The 16348-nt window shown below is 39.3% G+C and overlaps 2 protein-coding genes across 20 annotated transcripts in view; both read right to left on the reverse strand.

Moving 5' to 3' along the window:
- Window positions 1-200: 200 nt before the first annotated feature.
- Window positions 201-3590, reverse strand: LOC103146330 (zinc finger and BTB domain-containing protein 14-like). 2 transcript variants are annotated; one of them, XM_016677431.1, is made up of 2 exons: window positions 3352-3590; window positions 201-1430 (listed from the first exon to the last, which is right to left on the reverse strand). In XM_016677431.1, the coding sequence occupies exons 1-2, from the start codon at window positions 3551-3553 to the stop codon at window positions 232-234; spliced, it is 1401 nt and encodes a 466-aa protein (XP_016532917.1). In that variant the 5' UTR covers window positions 3554-3590; the 3' UTR covers window positions 201-231. The 2 variants fall into 2 exon arrangements, with proteins under 2 accessions (XP_016532917.1, XP_007564258.1); XM_007564196.2 differs by having other exon boundaries at window positions 3431-3511.
- A 3050-nt stretch (window positions 3591-6640) lies between these two features.
- The window catches only part of epb41l3b (erythrocyte membrane protein band 4.1-like 3b), a 77914-nt gene continuing 68206 nt past the window's right edge, over window positions 6641-16348 (reverse strand). For 17 of the 18 annotated variants that reach the window (XM_016677455.1, XM_016677449.1, XM_016677446.1 and 14 more), the window contains 5 exons: window positions 15248-15331; window positions 13726-13824; window positions 13443-13523; window positions 11859-11974; window positions 6641-7585 (listed from right to left, as the gene is read on the reverse strand). In XM_016677455.1, coding sequence (XP_016532941.1) covers window positions 11864-11974; window positions 13443-13523; window positions 13726-13824; window positions 15248-15331 — 375 coding nt within the window. In that variant the 3' untranslated portion in view covers window positions 6641-7585; window positions 11859-11863. The remainder of the gene's footprint in view (window positions 7586-11858; window positions 11975-13442; window positions 13524-13725; window positions 13825-15247; window positions 15332-16348) is intronic. The other variant, XM_016677453.1, reaches the window with a different exon arrangement.

Consider the following 16348-nt stretch of genomic DNA (forward strand, 5'->3'; position numbering starts at 1 on the left):
AATAATGTAAATATTATGAGAATAAATTAATAATATTATTGACTTTATTCTCATAATTTTCTTTATTTTCTTAGCATGGCCCTCATCCTCCGTCGTACGTTTTGGATTAAATGACTGAAATAAAATTACCTTATTGATTATATTCCTATTTATTGAGACGCCCCTGTATGTCAGTGTGTGTGTGTGTGTGTGTGTGTGTGTGTGTGTGTGTGTGTGTGTGTGTCGGATCGTTCAGCAGTCCCCAGAGTTGTGCGAGTGTGGCCCGGTCTCCAGTTTCCAGTCTCTCTGGTCGGCGGCCTCCGCCGGGCCGTGCTGGGAGGCGGCGGGCGACAGCGACATCTGTCTGCGTGGGTTGGCGCTGTGCATCGTGTTCCAGTGGCGCTTCAGGTCCGACGCCTTGATGAACGCCTTGTCGCACGAGCCGCAGTTGAAGGGCCGCTCGCCCCGGTGCTGCCGCTCGTGGTCCTTCAGGTGGGACTTGTGCTTGAAGGCCTTTTCGCACATCTGGCAGGCGAAGGGCCGCTCGTTGCTGTGCACGCGCTCGTGCCGCTTCAGGTCGGGCCCCCGGATGAAGGCCTTGCCGCAGACGACGCAGCGGTGGGGCTTGAAGCCCGAGTGGATCTTCAGGTGTTCCTTGAGGTGCGCGGCGGTGGTGAAGGCTTTGGGGCAGTGCTCGCAGCCGTACGGGCGGTTGGCGGTCAGCAGCCGCTCCTTCTTGGCGTTGTGGTCGAGTGGCTTGGCGCTGGCGCTCTGGCAGGAGTTGTGGTCGCGGTGGCCGTACAGGAGGTACTCCAGCTTCATGTCGGCGGCGGAGGTCGACGACCCCCAGCCGTGGGCGTGCGGGTCCTTCCCCAGCCCCGTGTTGTAGCTGTGCGGCTGCGAGACGTGGGAGCCGCCGGGGCCGATGGCGTCCATCCCCTGGTCGTAGAAGCTGTTTTTCCTCACCTCCTCCATGGCGAGCTCCTTCAAGATGGCATCCTGCGCCCGCATGCCGTGGTCGTCCGGCGCCTGGTTCTCGCGGGTCTTCATGTTGGTCAGCTCCCGCTTCTGGGTGCAAAGGTTGTCCAGGAAGTTGATGCCGAGGATCTGTCCGGACGACATCATCATGTTGATGTCCTTCTTCCGCACCGCCAGCCGCGCTGTGTACATGTAGTTGAGCACTTCCTCGAAGATGTCGGAGCGGATGAAGTCGAGCTCCACGATGGAGTTGTCCTCGTCACTCTGCTTCTTGAAGAGCTTCTTGAAGTAGTTGCTGCAGGCGGCGAGGACGCAGCGGTGCGCCCGGAACTCGATGTTCTCCACCACCACCACCACGTCGCAGTGCTCGCCCTCCATGCGCTGCTGGTTCAGCATCTTCAGGAAGGTGGCTTTGTGGTCGTAGTCGATGTATCTCAGCAAATCAGACATGGTGCAGGTCAAGCTGGAGCAACCTGCAGGCGACAGAGACGCAGGTTAGAAATGCCTTAAAGGGGCGGTATTAAACCTGCCCCCATAACAAATGTAGCTGGATGATAAACAGTCCCAGTAATTATTACGATAAACGATAATATTGTCTTTAGAGGATTTTCAATGGTACAACAGTGCAAGAACACATTCTCAAAGATCAATAAACTTTAAATTATAATTAAAAGAAAGAATCAAGGCAACAGTCCAGGTATGTCTTGATGAGGAAATAACATTATAACATGACGTAAACGCAAAAAAGTTGATTTTGCAAAATACTGCTTCTTTAGTGACAGGATATTATTGTCTGATAATGATAATCTTAGTAATCAGTTATACTGATAATTAACTGATTAACTGGGTGAAAATATTGGCACATTCTGCAGATTTTTTTATTTAACCACTTAAGCCTATTTTTAAAAATACATTAAAGATCCAAATACACAAACTTTTTTAAACAGTTCCCTAAAATGTAATAACAGTTGTCATGTCACGCTAACAGCTCAATTTCTGAGCAGCAGACACAATACTCCACAGTAATATGAAGTGAATGAAATGCACTGCTAATCCACCTCCTTTGCTTTTGTCACTCCTCTTTAAATCTGTTTCACTGTATCGACAGAAAGCCAGGTAGAGAGACGTTGTGATGTTGTAATAAATATTCCATTTTTGTTTATAACTATCACAATGTTCTGACCACCATATGTTAGCTTTAGCATCTCAGTTGTTAAAATATAAATCCAATACATAATAAACGGTGAGAAAACGTCCCATCCAACAGAAAAAACATATTATTAGTATGCAAGGAGTGAATGTATAGTTCATGAAACACATTAACTTACAAAACTGCATCAAAGTATTCATTTGAGATCAAAGATTAAGTAGTAAAATACACAAAGAAGCTTAAACAATATGCAACAAGTTCCTTGATGGAGGCTGTAAGCTCAAATCCAGCAGGAAACAAAGTAATTAAAAAACTCTCCAATCTTTATCTTTTAATTTATCAAAAAATAATCTGCAGTTGCTGCTTTATTTGTTTATAAAGATCACATGGGTAAAGTTCTTAGTTTTTACAACTTTAAATTGAAATTTAGTTGAGACATTAGACTTTAGAAAATCGGAAATTAAATCTGAGTCAGGAAATGTCAGTTCGGTGCATCTTTAACACAAAACAGAGAAATCACTGACAATAAATATGTTTAACTCAGCTGATGTGATCCCGAGTTTTCCTTTACCTACGTCATTTCCTGTATTCTACTTAGATTGATGTTTTTATGCTGTTTGGTGAAGAAACCCGGTTAAAATCTGCAGAAAATGATACTTTTAATATAATATATGAACATTGCAAACCTTTTTATGGGTATTTAGGTGTGGAAATGGTGGTACGATGTGATTAGAAACTAAAGATGTGCTTTAATTTTCACACCAGATCAGGGCTGCATGCAACAGCAGAGGGGTGGAGCTCTACTCGCATGCCTCTAATTGTAAAACAAACAAACTGAGAAGCAGCATTTGATGCAACATGCAATTAAAAGTGCTTTTATTTACAAATAAGACGCGAAGAAGAAAAAGAAGTGGCTAAATCAATCATGCAAAAAGCCTCTGAACAGGAGCAATTACGACAGGCAGGCCCAACTGCGAGCTGAGCCTTGGTTAAGCTAATCAAAATAAAAATAAAAACACAAACAGAAACAAACACACGAACTGTTCTGCGGGGCACCAGCGCATTTCCGCGCCAATGTTTGCGTGACAAGCAACGCTGCGTGCAGGAAAGGATCAACCTTAGCGAGAATATTTCACATTTCACTGCGCCCAGCCATCTTGGCCAGCCAGCCAACCAGCCTCGGTTAGTGTTTCTGCAGCCCGACAGGCAGCGCTCCGACAGCGGCGACACCGCGGGGCACGTACCGCTACAAACCGGGCGGCAGTGCGGCCGATCCGCGGCGCTCCGACACGACAGAGAGAGGAGAATAAAAAGCGCCAATACCCAAAGTCTGAACGATCCCTGTGTTGTCACGCAAGGCAGTCGACGACGATCCAGATCCAGAGTTGTCGTTTTTCCTCTTCCTCCTCTTGTTGTGACTGTGCGGCTCCGCAGGAAACGGGGCATCGTTCTACTGCCACCTAACGCCCCGGAGAGGGTACTGCACCCACAAGATCGTCTATATGTGGACAGATGAATCACTCTGATTTGGAAAAAATATAGCGCTTCAAAACTGTTCATACCGCTTGAATTTCTTTCATATTTACCAAGTTACAGGCATGGGATATTTTATTATTTATGCGATAATCCAACAAAAATAAACACAGTTGTGCAGTGGAAGCAGTAGTGGTTCAAAAGAATGAAACAAAACAATTCAAGTTTATTTCATCATTGACCGCATGTTAAACAATATTACATGTTAAAAACAAAGCGACTGTTGTTTTCAAGTCACAGGCTAATTAACAAACCCAGTCCTTGTTTGGAGCTTTTTCAAAAACTGAAACACAATTATTTTGTCTGTATTTTAGGTTTTTGTGGTTTTCCTTTATTATACTAAATGAAATTTCATGTTTTATGTTTCCAAGCCAAAAAGTGATACAAATAAACTTCTCTTGCCTGAAAACTAAAAAATGTGGTACGCATCTACCAGCTATAAAACTTCTAGAAAATACCTAAAGCTGTCAGACGGGATGGAAAGCGTCCACAAACAACTATTTACGAGTCTCGCCATGAATTCTTAATCAGATTTATCTTTGTACTTTGACTAGGACATTTAAACAGATGAATACGGTACACTCTAAACCATTCATGATTGTTGTCCTTCTGGAAGGTGATTGTCCCTGTTCTTGCTCCACACCGTGCTTCAACATGGAGTTGGTGTGTTCAGGCTGCCACATATTTATAATGTCGACCTACTGCGAATTAGTGAGCTGTTTTATTAGCTCATTTGCATGTAAATGACAGACTAAAAATAAATTATCGCTTTATAAAAAGGCTGACCTTTCTAAAATATATCTTTTATTCCTGAATTTAAGAGATCAAGACATTTAAGATATATTAAATACTTTCATTGCTGGGTTGGATATAGACGACGGATACATGGGTGATTGTTTTCATTGATATTGTGTTTAAAGAAAGTTTTAAAACAAACAAACAAACAAAAAAGAAAAAATACGTTTTTGGCTTAGTTTAACAACTTAAATCCACAAAAACAAACCATCAACACATTCACCTTAAGGGGGGATATGAAAAAAAAACAAAAAACCAGGAAGTATAAATGATGACTCCATAACGAACTGTCTCATATAATCTACTGTTTGATAACCAAACCCATATGAAACATTTTAGATGTCAATGCAACAGGTGCTTCTTAAAATAGATAAATGAACAAATAAATTATAAAAAGTGTATTTTAAACGTACTTTGAAACTTTCCAATTTCTCCAGGTGTAACGCCTCTCACCATTTCACTACTCTTTGACTCGCACAAGACAGCTCAGTAAAGTGTTGACGTCATTACGTAGTTACAATAATAAAAGCGTTGCAATTCTGCTGCCATATACTGGTTCAACTAAAACTGTAATTTATGTTTAAGGCTTTATAACTTCATCAGTTACTTGAGCGTAAACTAATAATTCGAGTTCAACGTTATTCTGAAATACTGAAGTCATTTTATGTGATATTTGATCTGCTGCATCTTAAAGGGGCAGCATTACGTATTTCCAAGATACTGTCAAATTTGACTCCGCCTTCAGGAAGTCATCGCCACATGGCTCCTCTATTAACCCTTTAACAATGTTGTAGCGGCTAAAATCCTGTATTTTAGGCTACTGGTGGTTGTTCTTGAAACGCGTTGGGTTTACGTGCGCTCAATTAAAATTCATGATGCCGATCTTCCGTTTGACATAAAAGAAAGTCATTTATTTGTCAGAACAATGTCCATTGTCTTACTGTTTCCATTTAGATCCACATAAATTCGACATCCATCCAAACCAAGCAGAGTAGAAAACTGTTTGCCTCTGCCTATTAACAACACCTGAACAGAATGATGGTTGACCTTAAATAACCCCCCCCCGCCCCCATCAGACACTCAGAACTCAAAATTAAATACGCCCCCTGGTGGCGATAAACACCAGAAAGGATAAATGGCTCCTACAAATGTTTTTACCAGCTTTTCACTGAGAAGTAGTTATAATAATGAGCTCAGCAGAAGTGCAGTTCTACCAGGTGTTTGCTAATTATTGCTGGCTAGTCTGAAGGAGCTGCTCTGTGAGGCGGAAGCTTGGAAACTGCAACTCTAAGGAGGCAGGTCTAGGTCGAGGTGTTTTGCATGTGAATGGTTGCCGTGGACACTAAAGGACTTTAAAACATGCATGGAAAAATGTCAAAGCATCACTTTGATGCTTTTATAACTGTATAAAACAATGTGAAGCTCAAAAAAAGTAGATTTTACATAATACCGCCCCTTTAAGGCTTTATAATGGTTTCAGTTACTTGAGCATAAACTAATACATTTCATTGTTCTATGTAGGAATGCACAATATATCGGCAATATCGACCGATATTAGCCATTTTTTAACTTATAGGTATCGGTCCAATAAATAAAACAGATATGAACAACAAATATTTGTATTTATCCGTTTCTGGTTGGGTTTTGTCAGTGTCAAAACCGTTGTGAAACATATATAACATTGGTAAATATTGGTAATTAGCCATAATACACATTATGTGTCTGCTCGGTTGTTGACTGCATCGTGTTAAGCTTGTAGCTTTCTCTTTTTCTTATGTAACGCACCTTGAACCGCCTTGCTGCTGAAATGTGCTACACAAATAAACTTGACAGATTAACTGATGGGAGATAGGGTCATTTTATTTCTTTACCACATTTTCAACAACAAGGCAATTCAAAGTGTTTTACATAAATTAGAAGGAAATACAACAAAACGACGAACCAAAGAGCAAAAGAAGAGAAACAAAAAGAAAAAGGTATAACCCCATGTTGAAGAATAAGTAGTTTGTGATTTATAAACAAGTAGGGGTTTCTCTGGATCTTTGTTCTGATAATGTTGATCTAAGGTAATGAGTAGTTTCTCTAGATAAGCCTGTAGGAGCAAAATCAATATCCCAAATTTCCCCAGTTCCATGTTATTCTGCAAGATTCGAGTCATTTTTTGGACTGAAATCAGAGCGACTGAAAGCAATCAGAAACACCAGCTGCTGTACTGTGGTCACTTTATTATTTTGGGAGTAAACTGCAAATTAACAACAAATGTGTCAGTCTCCGTTTTCCTCCCCTACGCTGTGGAAAATGCGGCTGCAGGTGAAATGGAGGAGCAGATGGAGGCTGTGGATGTCAGGGGAGGATAACCGATTTCTCTTTCTGGACTTTGTGTCTCTTTTGGGCGGAGCTCGGCCGTCTGAGCCCTTTGCCCCGCGGCCGTGCCGTCGCCACGCCAACCGGCCGACGCGGAGCTTGTGCTGCGGCCAATCGACCCCGCCCTGGGAAAACAAAACAAAACAAAAAACATTCCCAGCCTGCACAGGCACGTCAAAAAGTCACTTTGTTTTTCGTTTTCCTCGCTGAAAGTGGAGCTCGAGTGGGAGGAAAAACCAAAAAGAGAAATAAAAGACAATAAAGTGAAACGAATTCAAATAACACAAATCAACCTTAGAAAGATCATCGTAAGCCGGCTTTGCTGGAGAGGCTCTGATATGTACAGTGGCACCAGGTGGAAAATCATTGTGTGGGAGTGAAGCGATGGTTTGTTTTCTTCTACATTGAGGTTAAATAGTGTTTGCTCTCTAACATGTACAACCTACAGCAATTACAAGTTCCTGGAGTGATGGCTTTATCTCATAAATAAAATGCTGCTACAGTAATTATCCTCAGCAATCATAAAAATGCATCAAAGTCGTAATAAGGCAGTGGAAGCAGAAGGTTTACTTCGGATTCAGGACCATTAAAAGAAAAACTAAAACAAATCAGACGAGGCCGTGTGGTTGGTGATGCAGCTTGGCGTCCTTCTCATGCAGAGTGTGTTTGTTGGTTTTGCAGGTGATGTTTGCGAGTGGAGCGGCGAGCTGCAGCGTCCGTAGAGGAGGAGCCTTCAGACGGTCCGGACGGTGAGATGTGATCGCTGGAAGAAGAGCTCGGTTATTCCTGGAAGAGCAGAGCGAGAAGCGGAAGTGAGAAGCTGCTGCGCGTTTTATTACCTCTGAGGCTTTTTAAGCCTCAGCGATGCAAAAACACAAGAAATCACCAAATATTTCTTGTCCAGATTCTACGGCTAATGTCTAAGAAACCTGAAATGGGACAAAACTAAGTTTTTAGTAAGAAATATGAGCTTGTTTTAAGTATATGATTGCTTAGAAGTTCTTTTCCAGTGGCAGATTATTTCACTTATAACATGGAAAATGAAAAATAATCTTAAACTTGAGCTAGTATTTTTTTATTATTAAGAAATTGACCTAAAACAAGGTCATATGTCTCCCTGAAAAGTTACTTGTAAGTTAGTTTTGTCTTGTTTCATGTGTACTCAGATATTTGCACTAGAAACTAGACCAAGAATACTTGGTATGTTTTTGCAGAGTGAGAGCGGGTCAGATGAAGGGTTGCCACAGTTTCACCCACATCAACAGAAGTAGAGACGAAAACAAACAAAGATGCATGAAGGCTGATGGGAACGCCACAATAAACTTTATTTTATTTTAGCTGCTCTGCAGTGCAGCAGAAGCTGATTTTACGTCTTTCAAGAGAACAAGAATGAATGAGAATCAATGTAGAAACTAAAACCATAAAATAGGAGAAAAGATCTACTTTTCTTTTGTTTAGATAGAGGAATTACTGACTAAACAATAAAATGTTTTCAATTCAGTATTATATTTCATTTATTACTTTTATTAGTACATTTTAGTGATGGTATTCTACGTTCTACAGCAGAGAGAAAGTAAAGTAAAATTTTACCCCATTTCAATAACTTTAATAGATCACATATAAGCCAACTTTTATTTTAATTACCCAGATCAATGAGTCACTGAACCATTAGAAAAAATAAATATTAATTTATAGAAACAATCCAAATAAATCGTGTTGAAGTAAACAACCTTCCTGCTCAAATTAAATCCTGAAACACAATACAGAAAGAAAGTTACTAACAAAACAAAGTTTTCTGGTATTTAAATAATTTAGGTAATTCTAACTGACCTGAAACAAGTAAAGTTTAGCCTCATTTAACTTCAGACAGGAAGAAAAAAATGTGCAACATTTTCCACATTCAGGTTTTTAATCAAACATTGATTATAAAACTGTGCAGCTTTAATGTCAAGCTCTTTCAAGGACTTTATTCAAAAATCAAGAACTTTCCAAAACTTGAAAACTTGAAAACACCTAATTTAAATCCAAGTATTTTCAGGACTTCAGTCACCAGTACAGACCCTGAAAATCAACCGAAGGGCCACAAACGGCCCCTGGGCCTCATTTTGGACACCCCTGCTATAAATGTTTACAACCCAAAAATAAACTAAATAAAAAAAACAACTTCACATTTTGCTACTATTTCCAAATACTGTTTGTTTGACGAGAATGTCCCCAAAAGAAAAGAGAAAACATTCAGTTCAGTGTTGCCAATGCTATTGAAACACTCATTAAACAAACTACACACACACACGCACACACACCCGGACAGGAAGGCTGCAGAAACAAAGCCAAGCGTTCCCATCTGGTGAGTCATGCAAAGCGTCCTCATGCATGCCTGAGCCTCGGCTAACGAAACGAGCTTCAGAGCGGCACTGCGCTGCGCGGGACGGAGCAGGAAAACGCTCAGAGAAGATGGAGTGAAAAGACAAGTTTCTTCAGGTGAAGTCACGCCTGCTGCAGCCCTCAAGCTGCTGGCGGCGTGCGAGTTTAAACACGTTTGGGAAGTTTGCAGACACACAGGAACGAGGAGCGATGACCTATTTTCTACAGAGTCAAAAACACAGCTTGCTTTTCATTTTTCCAGCTGGAGGTTAAACTCAGTATCTTCACACTTCAACTTTGAATCTGAAATCCAAAAAGTTCTTTAAATAAATCAGATTTATTTTGCTAAATAGCCCAAATAGTAATGTTTATTTGGCCGTTTATGTCTCCAATTGTTCATTAAAAGACTTTTCCTGAATCAACTTTTCAGAGTTCAGTTCTTTATGTCAGTTTATAATTATAAAGGCTGGAGTGAACTCTGAACTGTTTACAGTTATACAGTGGGAAGAACTGAAAGACTTAAAGATGGAAAAAAAATGCAAGAAAATAAGATTAGAGAGGAAGGATAGAAATTAGTAAAAGAAAAACAGAAAAGAAAAAGAACAGAGAGTAAATATTGTAGAACATCAGGAAGCAACAAAAGGTAGAGAAGAAAGGACATAATGAAAAAATAAAGCTGGAGCATAAAGAGGAGAAAAAGGGAAGGGAGGATAAGAGAAAAAGAAAGAACAGAAGAAAGGCAGGTTGGACATAAAAAATGATACAAAACCAGAAGAAACGACAGTAGAAAAAGAAATGAATGAAATAATGAAAGAATAAGGCAAGAAGAAACCGAATAGAGATGCTTAAAATCAGCTTTATTCTGATTAACAGGAGTTTATGGTTTAAAAGCAAAAAAACATAAAAATATTTACCTAGAACAGGGAAGTAAGTCGACAAAACCAAACGCTGCGATTTTCAGCAATAAAAAAATAATCTGATTCTTTATATTTTATTCAAACTTCATGTTTCCTCGCTCAGAGTCGAGGATAAAGAATCAGCCATAGATGATTATTTCACAGCGTTTACATTATGAAAATGAAAATCACCTCTAATAACTAACAGACTTAATAAAATTACAGGAACATTAACGACTCCGCTTCTCTTCCACTAAAAGTCTGTTAGTGATTTGCAATCCTGAGGATTTCTGATCGTTTAGTTTCTCTGAAGAGAAATGGTGAAAAATATTCTGACGTTACTGGATCCTATGACTTCAACTGGTGCTTAGCACAACTTCATCAATGTTCCCTCTCGTCTTAATTCATTTTATTAATACATTCACTGTAAAAACACTGATATTCAACATGTGTGAGTTGGTTTAAATATGGTGCAAACTTAAGAAAAACTGTAAAGTTTAAGAGGAAAATGTAAATGTTGGCGTTTAGATTGGTGAATCTCTACCGCGATGTTCTGATCTGGTGCCGTTTCCTGCAGGAGGAAACGAACCACTCAGGGTTGTGGATGAGGCGTCTCCAGTCAGATTTTCTTCAGGCTTTCCGAGTGGCGGACCACGCCTCGTTTGCGTAATCGGGCGTTAGATTTCAGAGCGTGACGGTGTGTTTGCAGTTCTCTGAGGATCAGCAGCCGGTTGAGCCGGTATTTAATCTCTACTTGTACAGACAACAACAGGAACACAAATGGTTTAATCTCTTCTGTGAGATGGACGAATGATTATTTTTAATTGCCCAAATTATCTTGTTTTAAGCGTCGTAAATAAATACATCCACATGAGATTCACCTATTATGCTCTCTTGGGCTGTACAAAACATGTTCATTAAATGTTTTGGACAAAATAATTCTTAGAAAATTAGATTTGTCTAATCAGATCAGGATGAGCCGTTTTAGGGCCTCCTGTCACTTTAAACCCAAACAAGCTTCTGCTGGCCACGCCCCCCAACTCAATGTTTACACTCACGCATAAAAATGGCTGCAAAAAGATGCAATCATGCATCTTTGAAAAACAGAAGTAGAGCCTCCTGCACAACCAACAAGAATAGAACAAGTGGTTTCTGGATGGTAAGTCAACAATAAAACACTTGTCCTTTCCAGCAGCCATTATACAGAGGTAAAACCAGCTGACCAAAGGTGATGGAGCTCAGTTTGGGTTGCTAGGTAACGGCCTGGGTTCAGGTTGGTTGCTAGGTAACGGGCTGAGTTCCACTGATTTGTGATTTTACATTTGGGAGGTTTTTTGAAACTGCTCATTTTCCAGACACCAAAAACATAAACACAATACTTTGTTTATGTTTTTCTTTGTTCTGTAATATAAATATTGTTTTATTTTTTTTCTCCTTTCATTAATGTAATGTCCCACACCATGTATTTTCTACTGTCATGTTAAATACATTTCTATATATATAAAAAAACAGAACCAGCTGTATGTTTATTTTTTTAAGTGCTTGGGCTGTTTTTAGAAGCAGCAGAAACCCAAATGGAAGTACAAAAAAACATGCAAAATATGAATTTTGCATGAAAGATCCCCTTTAAAGCCTTGTTAATGCAAGCAGAGGCTGTGTGATCCAGCTTGAGTGAGAACAAACACCAGCAGCCCAACAAGGCGATGCAACAAGCTGCGAGCGCGACAGAAGCAGGCCGATCCAAACCACATGAAAACCCGGCAGGCTGGGGAACGGGACCGGGACTGGGTCGGTCTTACCTGGGTCAGTCCTCCCCCTCCTCTGGCGTGATCTCTGTCTCTTTATGCACCACTACTTTGGTCACTGACATGTCAGGGTGCTGCTCTTTGGCTTCCTTTATGGCCTGAGCCAGAGCCTGAGTACGGGAGGGTGCAGTGGCAGCAGGGGAGCACCAGGGGGAGACAGAGAACGGGGAAGAGCGGTTGCATTGTCAGTCACCTTACAGTCAGATCTGCCATTAATCCAGAACGCAGTCACACGTTCACATCACATCACAGCTTGAAAAGCTAAACTTGATATCAAAGCTGAATCACAAAGAAGTTAATTAATTAAAAAATTACATAAAAAAAGCATTGATTTCTATTCATTCTGATGATTATGGATTACACTGATTAATTAGTTAATCAGTTAATTAATTAGCAAGTGAATTTTACACAAAATCAATTAAAATGATTTTTAACAAATAAATCTTGTTACGACAGCAGAAGCAAGAAGAAGCCCAGGTGGATTTATAAACATGTGTGATGCTTCCAACTGCGTTTCTTTTAGGCTGAATTAGTTCCTTCACATTTTTTAAGAAAGAAACACAAGGAAGGAAGAACGGAAGAATAGGGAGGACATAAGGGAGGAAGGAAGGATATGAAAAAGATAAGGATGAACATAAGGGAAGGACACAAGAGAGGAAATGAAAAATAGACCCAGATGGATGGAGAACAGTAAAAAATGGAACAGCGAAGAACAAGGATAGAAGGACAGAAGGAAAGGAAGACAAGGAAGGGAAAAACAGAACAAAGATAAAAGGAAGAAGAGAGGAAGAGTGCAAAAAACAGACATAAGGACACAAAGATAAGACAGAAGGAAGGAAAGGCAAGGAGAGAAAGTGTGTAAGGGCACAAAGGAAAGAATGACGGCAAGAGGAAGGAAGGATAAACGAAGGAAAACAGGGAGTAAGAAAGAAAGAAAAAAGAAATGAAGGAGAGAAACAGAAAGAAAGAAAGAAAGAAAGGCAGGATAAAAACTATAAGAAAAAACAGAGGAGACAAGGAAGGAGGCAACCTTTGACATTTGGAAAGGGAATAAAATCTGGGAAAATATAATTTTCCATAATAATAATAATAATTTTTTTGTTTTCTTGTAGCTATTTAGACCTGGAAAATACTGAAATTAAACCTCAGACTGAGTAGAAACCCTGTTTTTCTCCTCCAAGTTAAAACAGAAAGTTAGAATTTCAAATTACACACAAAAACCTTTTGTTCATATTTCAGAGACACTTTAAAGTGGTTTGATTTTACCGAATCATCAAAATATTAGTGTGATTACCAACAGGTTAACTACTGACTATATAAGTGTCGCACTATGATTCCTAACAAGACCTCTTCCTTATAAAGAGGATTTAACCTTCCAACAGGAAAACACATTTCTAATCTGAATTCATCCTGCATGTCTTGCAGCCGTGAGCCATAATCATGGAAAAAAACAAAAAACTAAAATAAACACCTGAAACAAATCTCTGAGTGTACACAACAAAAAAAGTTTCACTCTTTGAATTTAATTTCTGACATTTATTAACTTTCCAGAGGTAATACGGTAGAAAAGAGACAGACCTCGTCGTGGTCAATGTCTGCATCTCCGGTGATGACGATCCGCTTCTCAATTCGAGTCTCTGAGATTCCTCCTTTCACCGTCTGACCAATAGGAAACAAGGAAAACTGCATCAAAACATCTTTAATAAACACAGAAGGTAAGTTTCAGCTCAAGAACATCCATAAAAAGAGACCAGAGTTCCCAAGAGAAATCTCAACTGGTTGCAGAAGCTTTAAACAAATATTCTGGAGAAATAGATTGATTTTGGGTTTGGCAGGCGGAGGTAAAGAGATGCCCTCTGACCTTTGTGATGTGCGTGGTTGTGGTGGTGCTGGTGGTTTCCGAGGTGATGGTCTGAGCGCTCAGCAGCACCCCAGGGTCCGCGTCTCCATTCGTGTCAACCTGTTAGACAAAACAATAAAAACTCAGACTGATTTAACAAAAAATTCCCCAATTATAATAACTGTTTAAAGTATAAAATATAAGATCATTAAGTCACTGAACTGTTAGGAATAATAAATATTCATTACACTGAAATAATCCAAACAAATCACGTTAAGGTAAATCACCTTCCTGCTCAAATTAGATGCTTATAACACAAAATACAAAGAAAGTTACAAAAAAATAAAAAAAATTTCTTGCTACGTTTTCATTGCATTTAGAAAATAGAAAAAATTTTGGACCTTCTAATTTACCCAAAACAAAAAAAGTTTAGTCTGATTTAACTGCAGATGGCGAGATAAAAAAGTGAACTAAAAGAATTGAAACCAACTTAAAAACAACAACAACAAAAAAAAAAATATATATATATACAATTCACCATTATGTGATATCATTAATTATTGTTATTAACAGTCTTGTGATAATATTTATGTTATGAAATATCCCCTAAATACCTGACTGGTCCGAGAACAAAGCACAAATTAAAAAAACAAAAAACAATTTAAATAATGCTGTTTAACATACATTAAATTATTTCAATTACACAGATCAATAAGTAATTTATTTGGATTTGTTTGTTAGGGTAACTGACCTTTCAGCACTAATTAATTCATTGCTTAAACACAAAATACAAAGAAAGTTACATACATAAAAATCCCTAAAAAAAATTATCTCAATTTCTGGAATTTAAGAAATAAAATAATTTAATGATTCTAATTGGCCTAAAACAAGAAAAGTTTACTTTGATTTAACTTCAAACTGTGGGAAACAACATGAGTGCGTCTTTTCATCAGGTGTATGAAAATATCTGGTTTAAATAATGTTTTCCTAATTTAAGCTTTTAATCAAACATTAGATTAAACTTTGTAACAAAATTGTGCAGTTTGAACATCAAGCACTGTCCAAACCCGTTAACGCCCCACATTAGAAATTAAACAAAGCTAAAGAAATTACAGACCAATAAACCGAATTCAGTGTTCAGGTTCTCCTGATAAACCAGCTTAGCATCGACTGAATGTCACATAAAAGGCTGCAGAGGCGGCCGCTCCTCTTCATCAGCCTGACCGGCACACGGCGCTCCAGTTGGGCCAGAGCGATCAGGCGGACATGATGTCACCACGAGCCCAGTGGAAACATCCTGCAGCTTTAAGATCGCTGCTATTGATCGTAAAGAGCCCAGCTGTGGAAAGTATGGCGCTCTGACTGGAAACGGCCAGACGGACCATAAACGACTGAATCTATCTAACAGACTCGATCATCCCAGAAGCTTAAAGGACTCATCCAAAGAACCATGACTGAACGCTGCAGCGAAAACAGGCCCTTTTTTCTGGTCAATCAGTCGAACATTTTCTCTCCAGGACAGATCAGCAGCGTTTAGATTTACCTCGGCGGACTCGTAGGTGATGGTTTTTGTCTCTGTGTGGACCACAGGCACGTCTTTGGCAGCAACCTCCACTCCATCAGGAGCCTGAAGCATAAAAAAGAAACGTAGAACGTAAAAATATATGAGTTTGGCATCTAAAAACCATCTGGGATCCAGCGTTCCTGCACATCTTAGTGTCCAAACTGAACAGTTTTCCAGACTCAAATTCCATTTTGGTAAAATTTTTAAAGTATAAACACTAATATTCACAAATTATGAGACATTTTTATTGAGGTCAGGCTGTAAGTACAAAACCTGCAAAATGCAGAGAAAGAAGGAAAGAAAGGAAAGAAGAAACGAGTAAATACTGAAGGAAACAATAAAAGGAAGTAAAGAAGTAAAGGAAACAATGAAGGAAAAAACTACAGAACATAAGTAATAAAAGTAATTAAACAAAAGGAACAAAGAAAACAAATAATGAAGAAAAGAACTGAAGGAAGGAAGAAAACAACTAATGTAAGGAAAGAAACAAGTAATGAAGGGAATAACTAGAGGAAGGAAGGAAACCACTCGAGAAAAGGAAACGAGTAAGTCAGCAGGAAAAGAATGAAGTCAGGAAAGTAGCAAGTCAGGAGAAAAGTAAAAATTACTTCCCTCTTTAAGTAAGAAAAGACAGAAGAAAACAAAACAAGCAGCAAAGTAATGAAGGAAACAAAGCAGGAAGGAAGTAAAAAAAGGGAAAGAGAAATTTAAAAAAGGAAGTAAAAAGAAGAAAAGAAAGGAAGTAAAGGAGAGACAGTTGGATGATAGATGCAACATTTAAAAAATATCTGACACTTTTTATTTTGCCCTTTCTGTGAGAAAAAACACAAACCCGGTGGGTTGAAGCCAACCCACCCCTGGGGTCAACAGAGAGGTCATCACAGCTTCGACTTCCTGTTTCGAGGATCACAGGGAGTCAGAGGGAGCAGCAAGCCGGCGACTTTACAGTAAATTAAATAAATAAACGATGGCTTTTTCTCAACTTACTCAGGAAAATATTTAACTCCAGATCCTTCTAGCATCACACATCCTAATGGAAATAAACAAGTGTTCACTCCATCATCTCCATTCGTTTTAAAG

Source organism: Poecilia formosa, unplaced genomic scaffold (genome assembly GCF_000485575.1).
Source record: "Poecilia formosa unplaced genomic scaffold, Poecilia_formosa-5.1.2 Scaffold156, whole genome shotgun sequence".
Classification (NCBI taxonomy): domain Eukaryota; kingdom Metazoa; phylum Chordata; class Actinopteri; order Cyprinodontiformes; family Poeciliidae; genus Poecilia; species Poecilia formosa.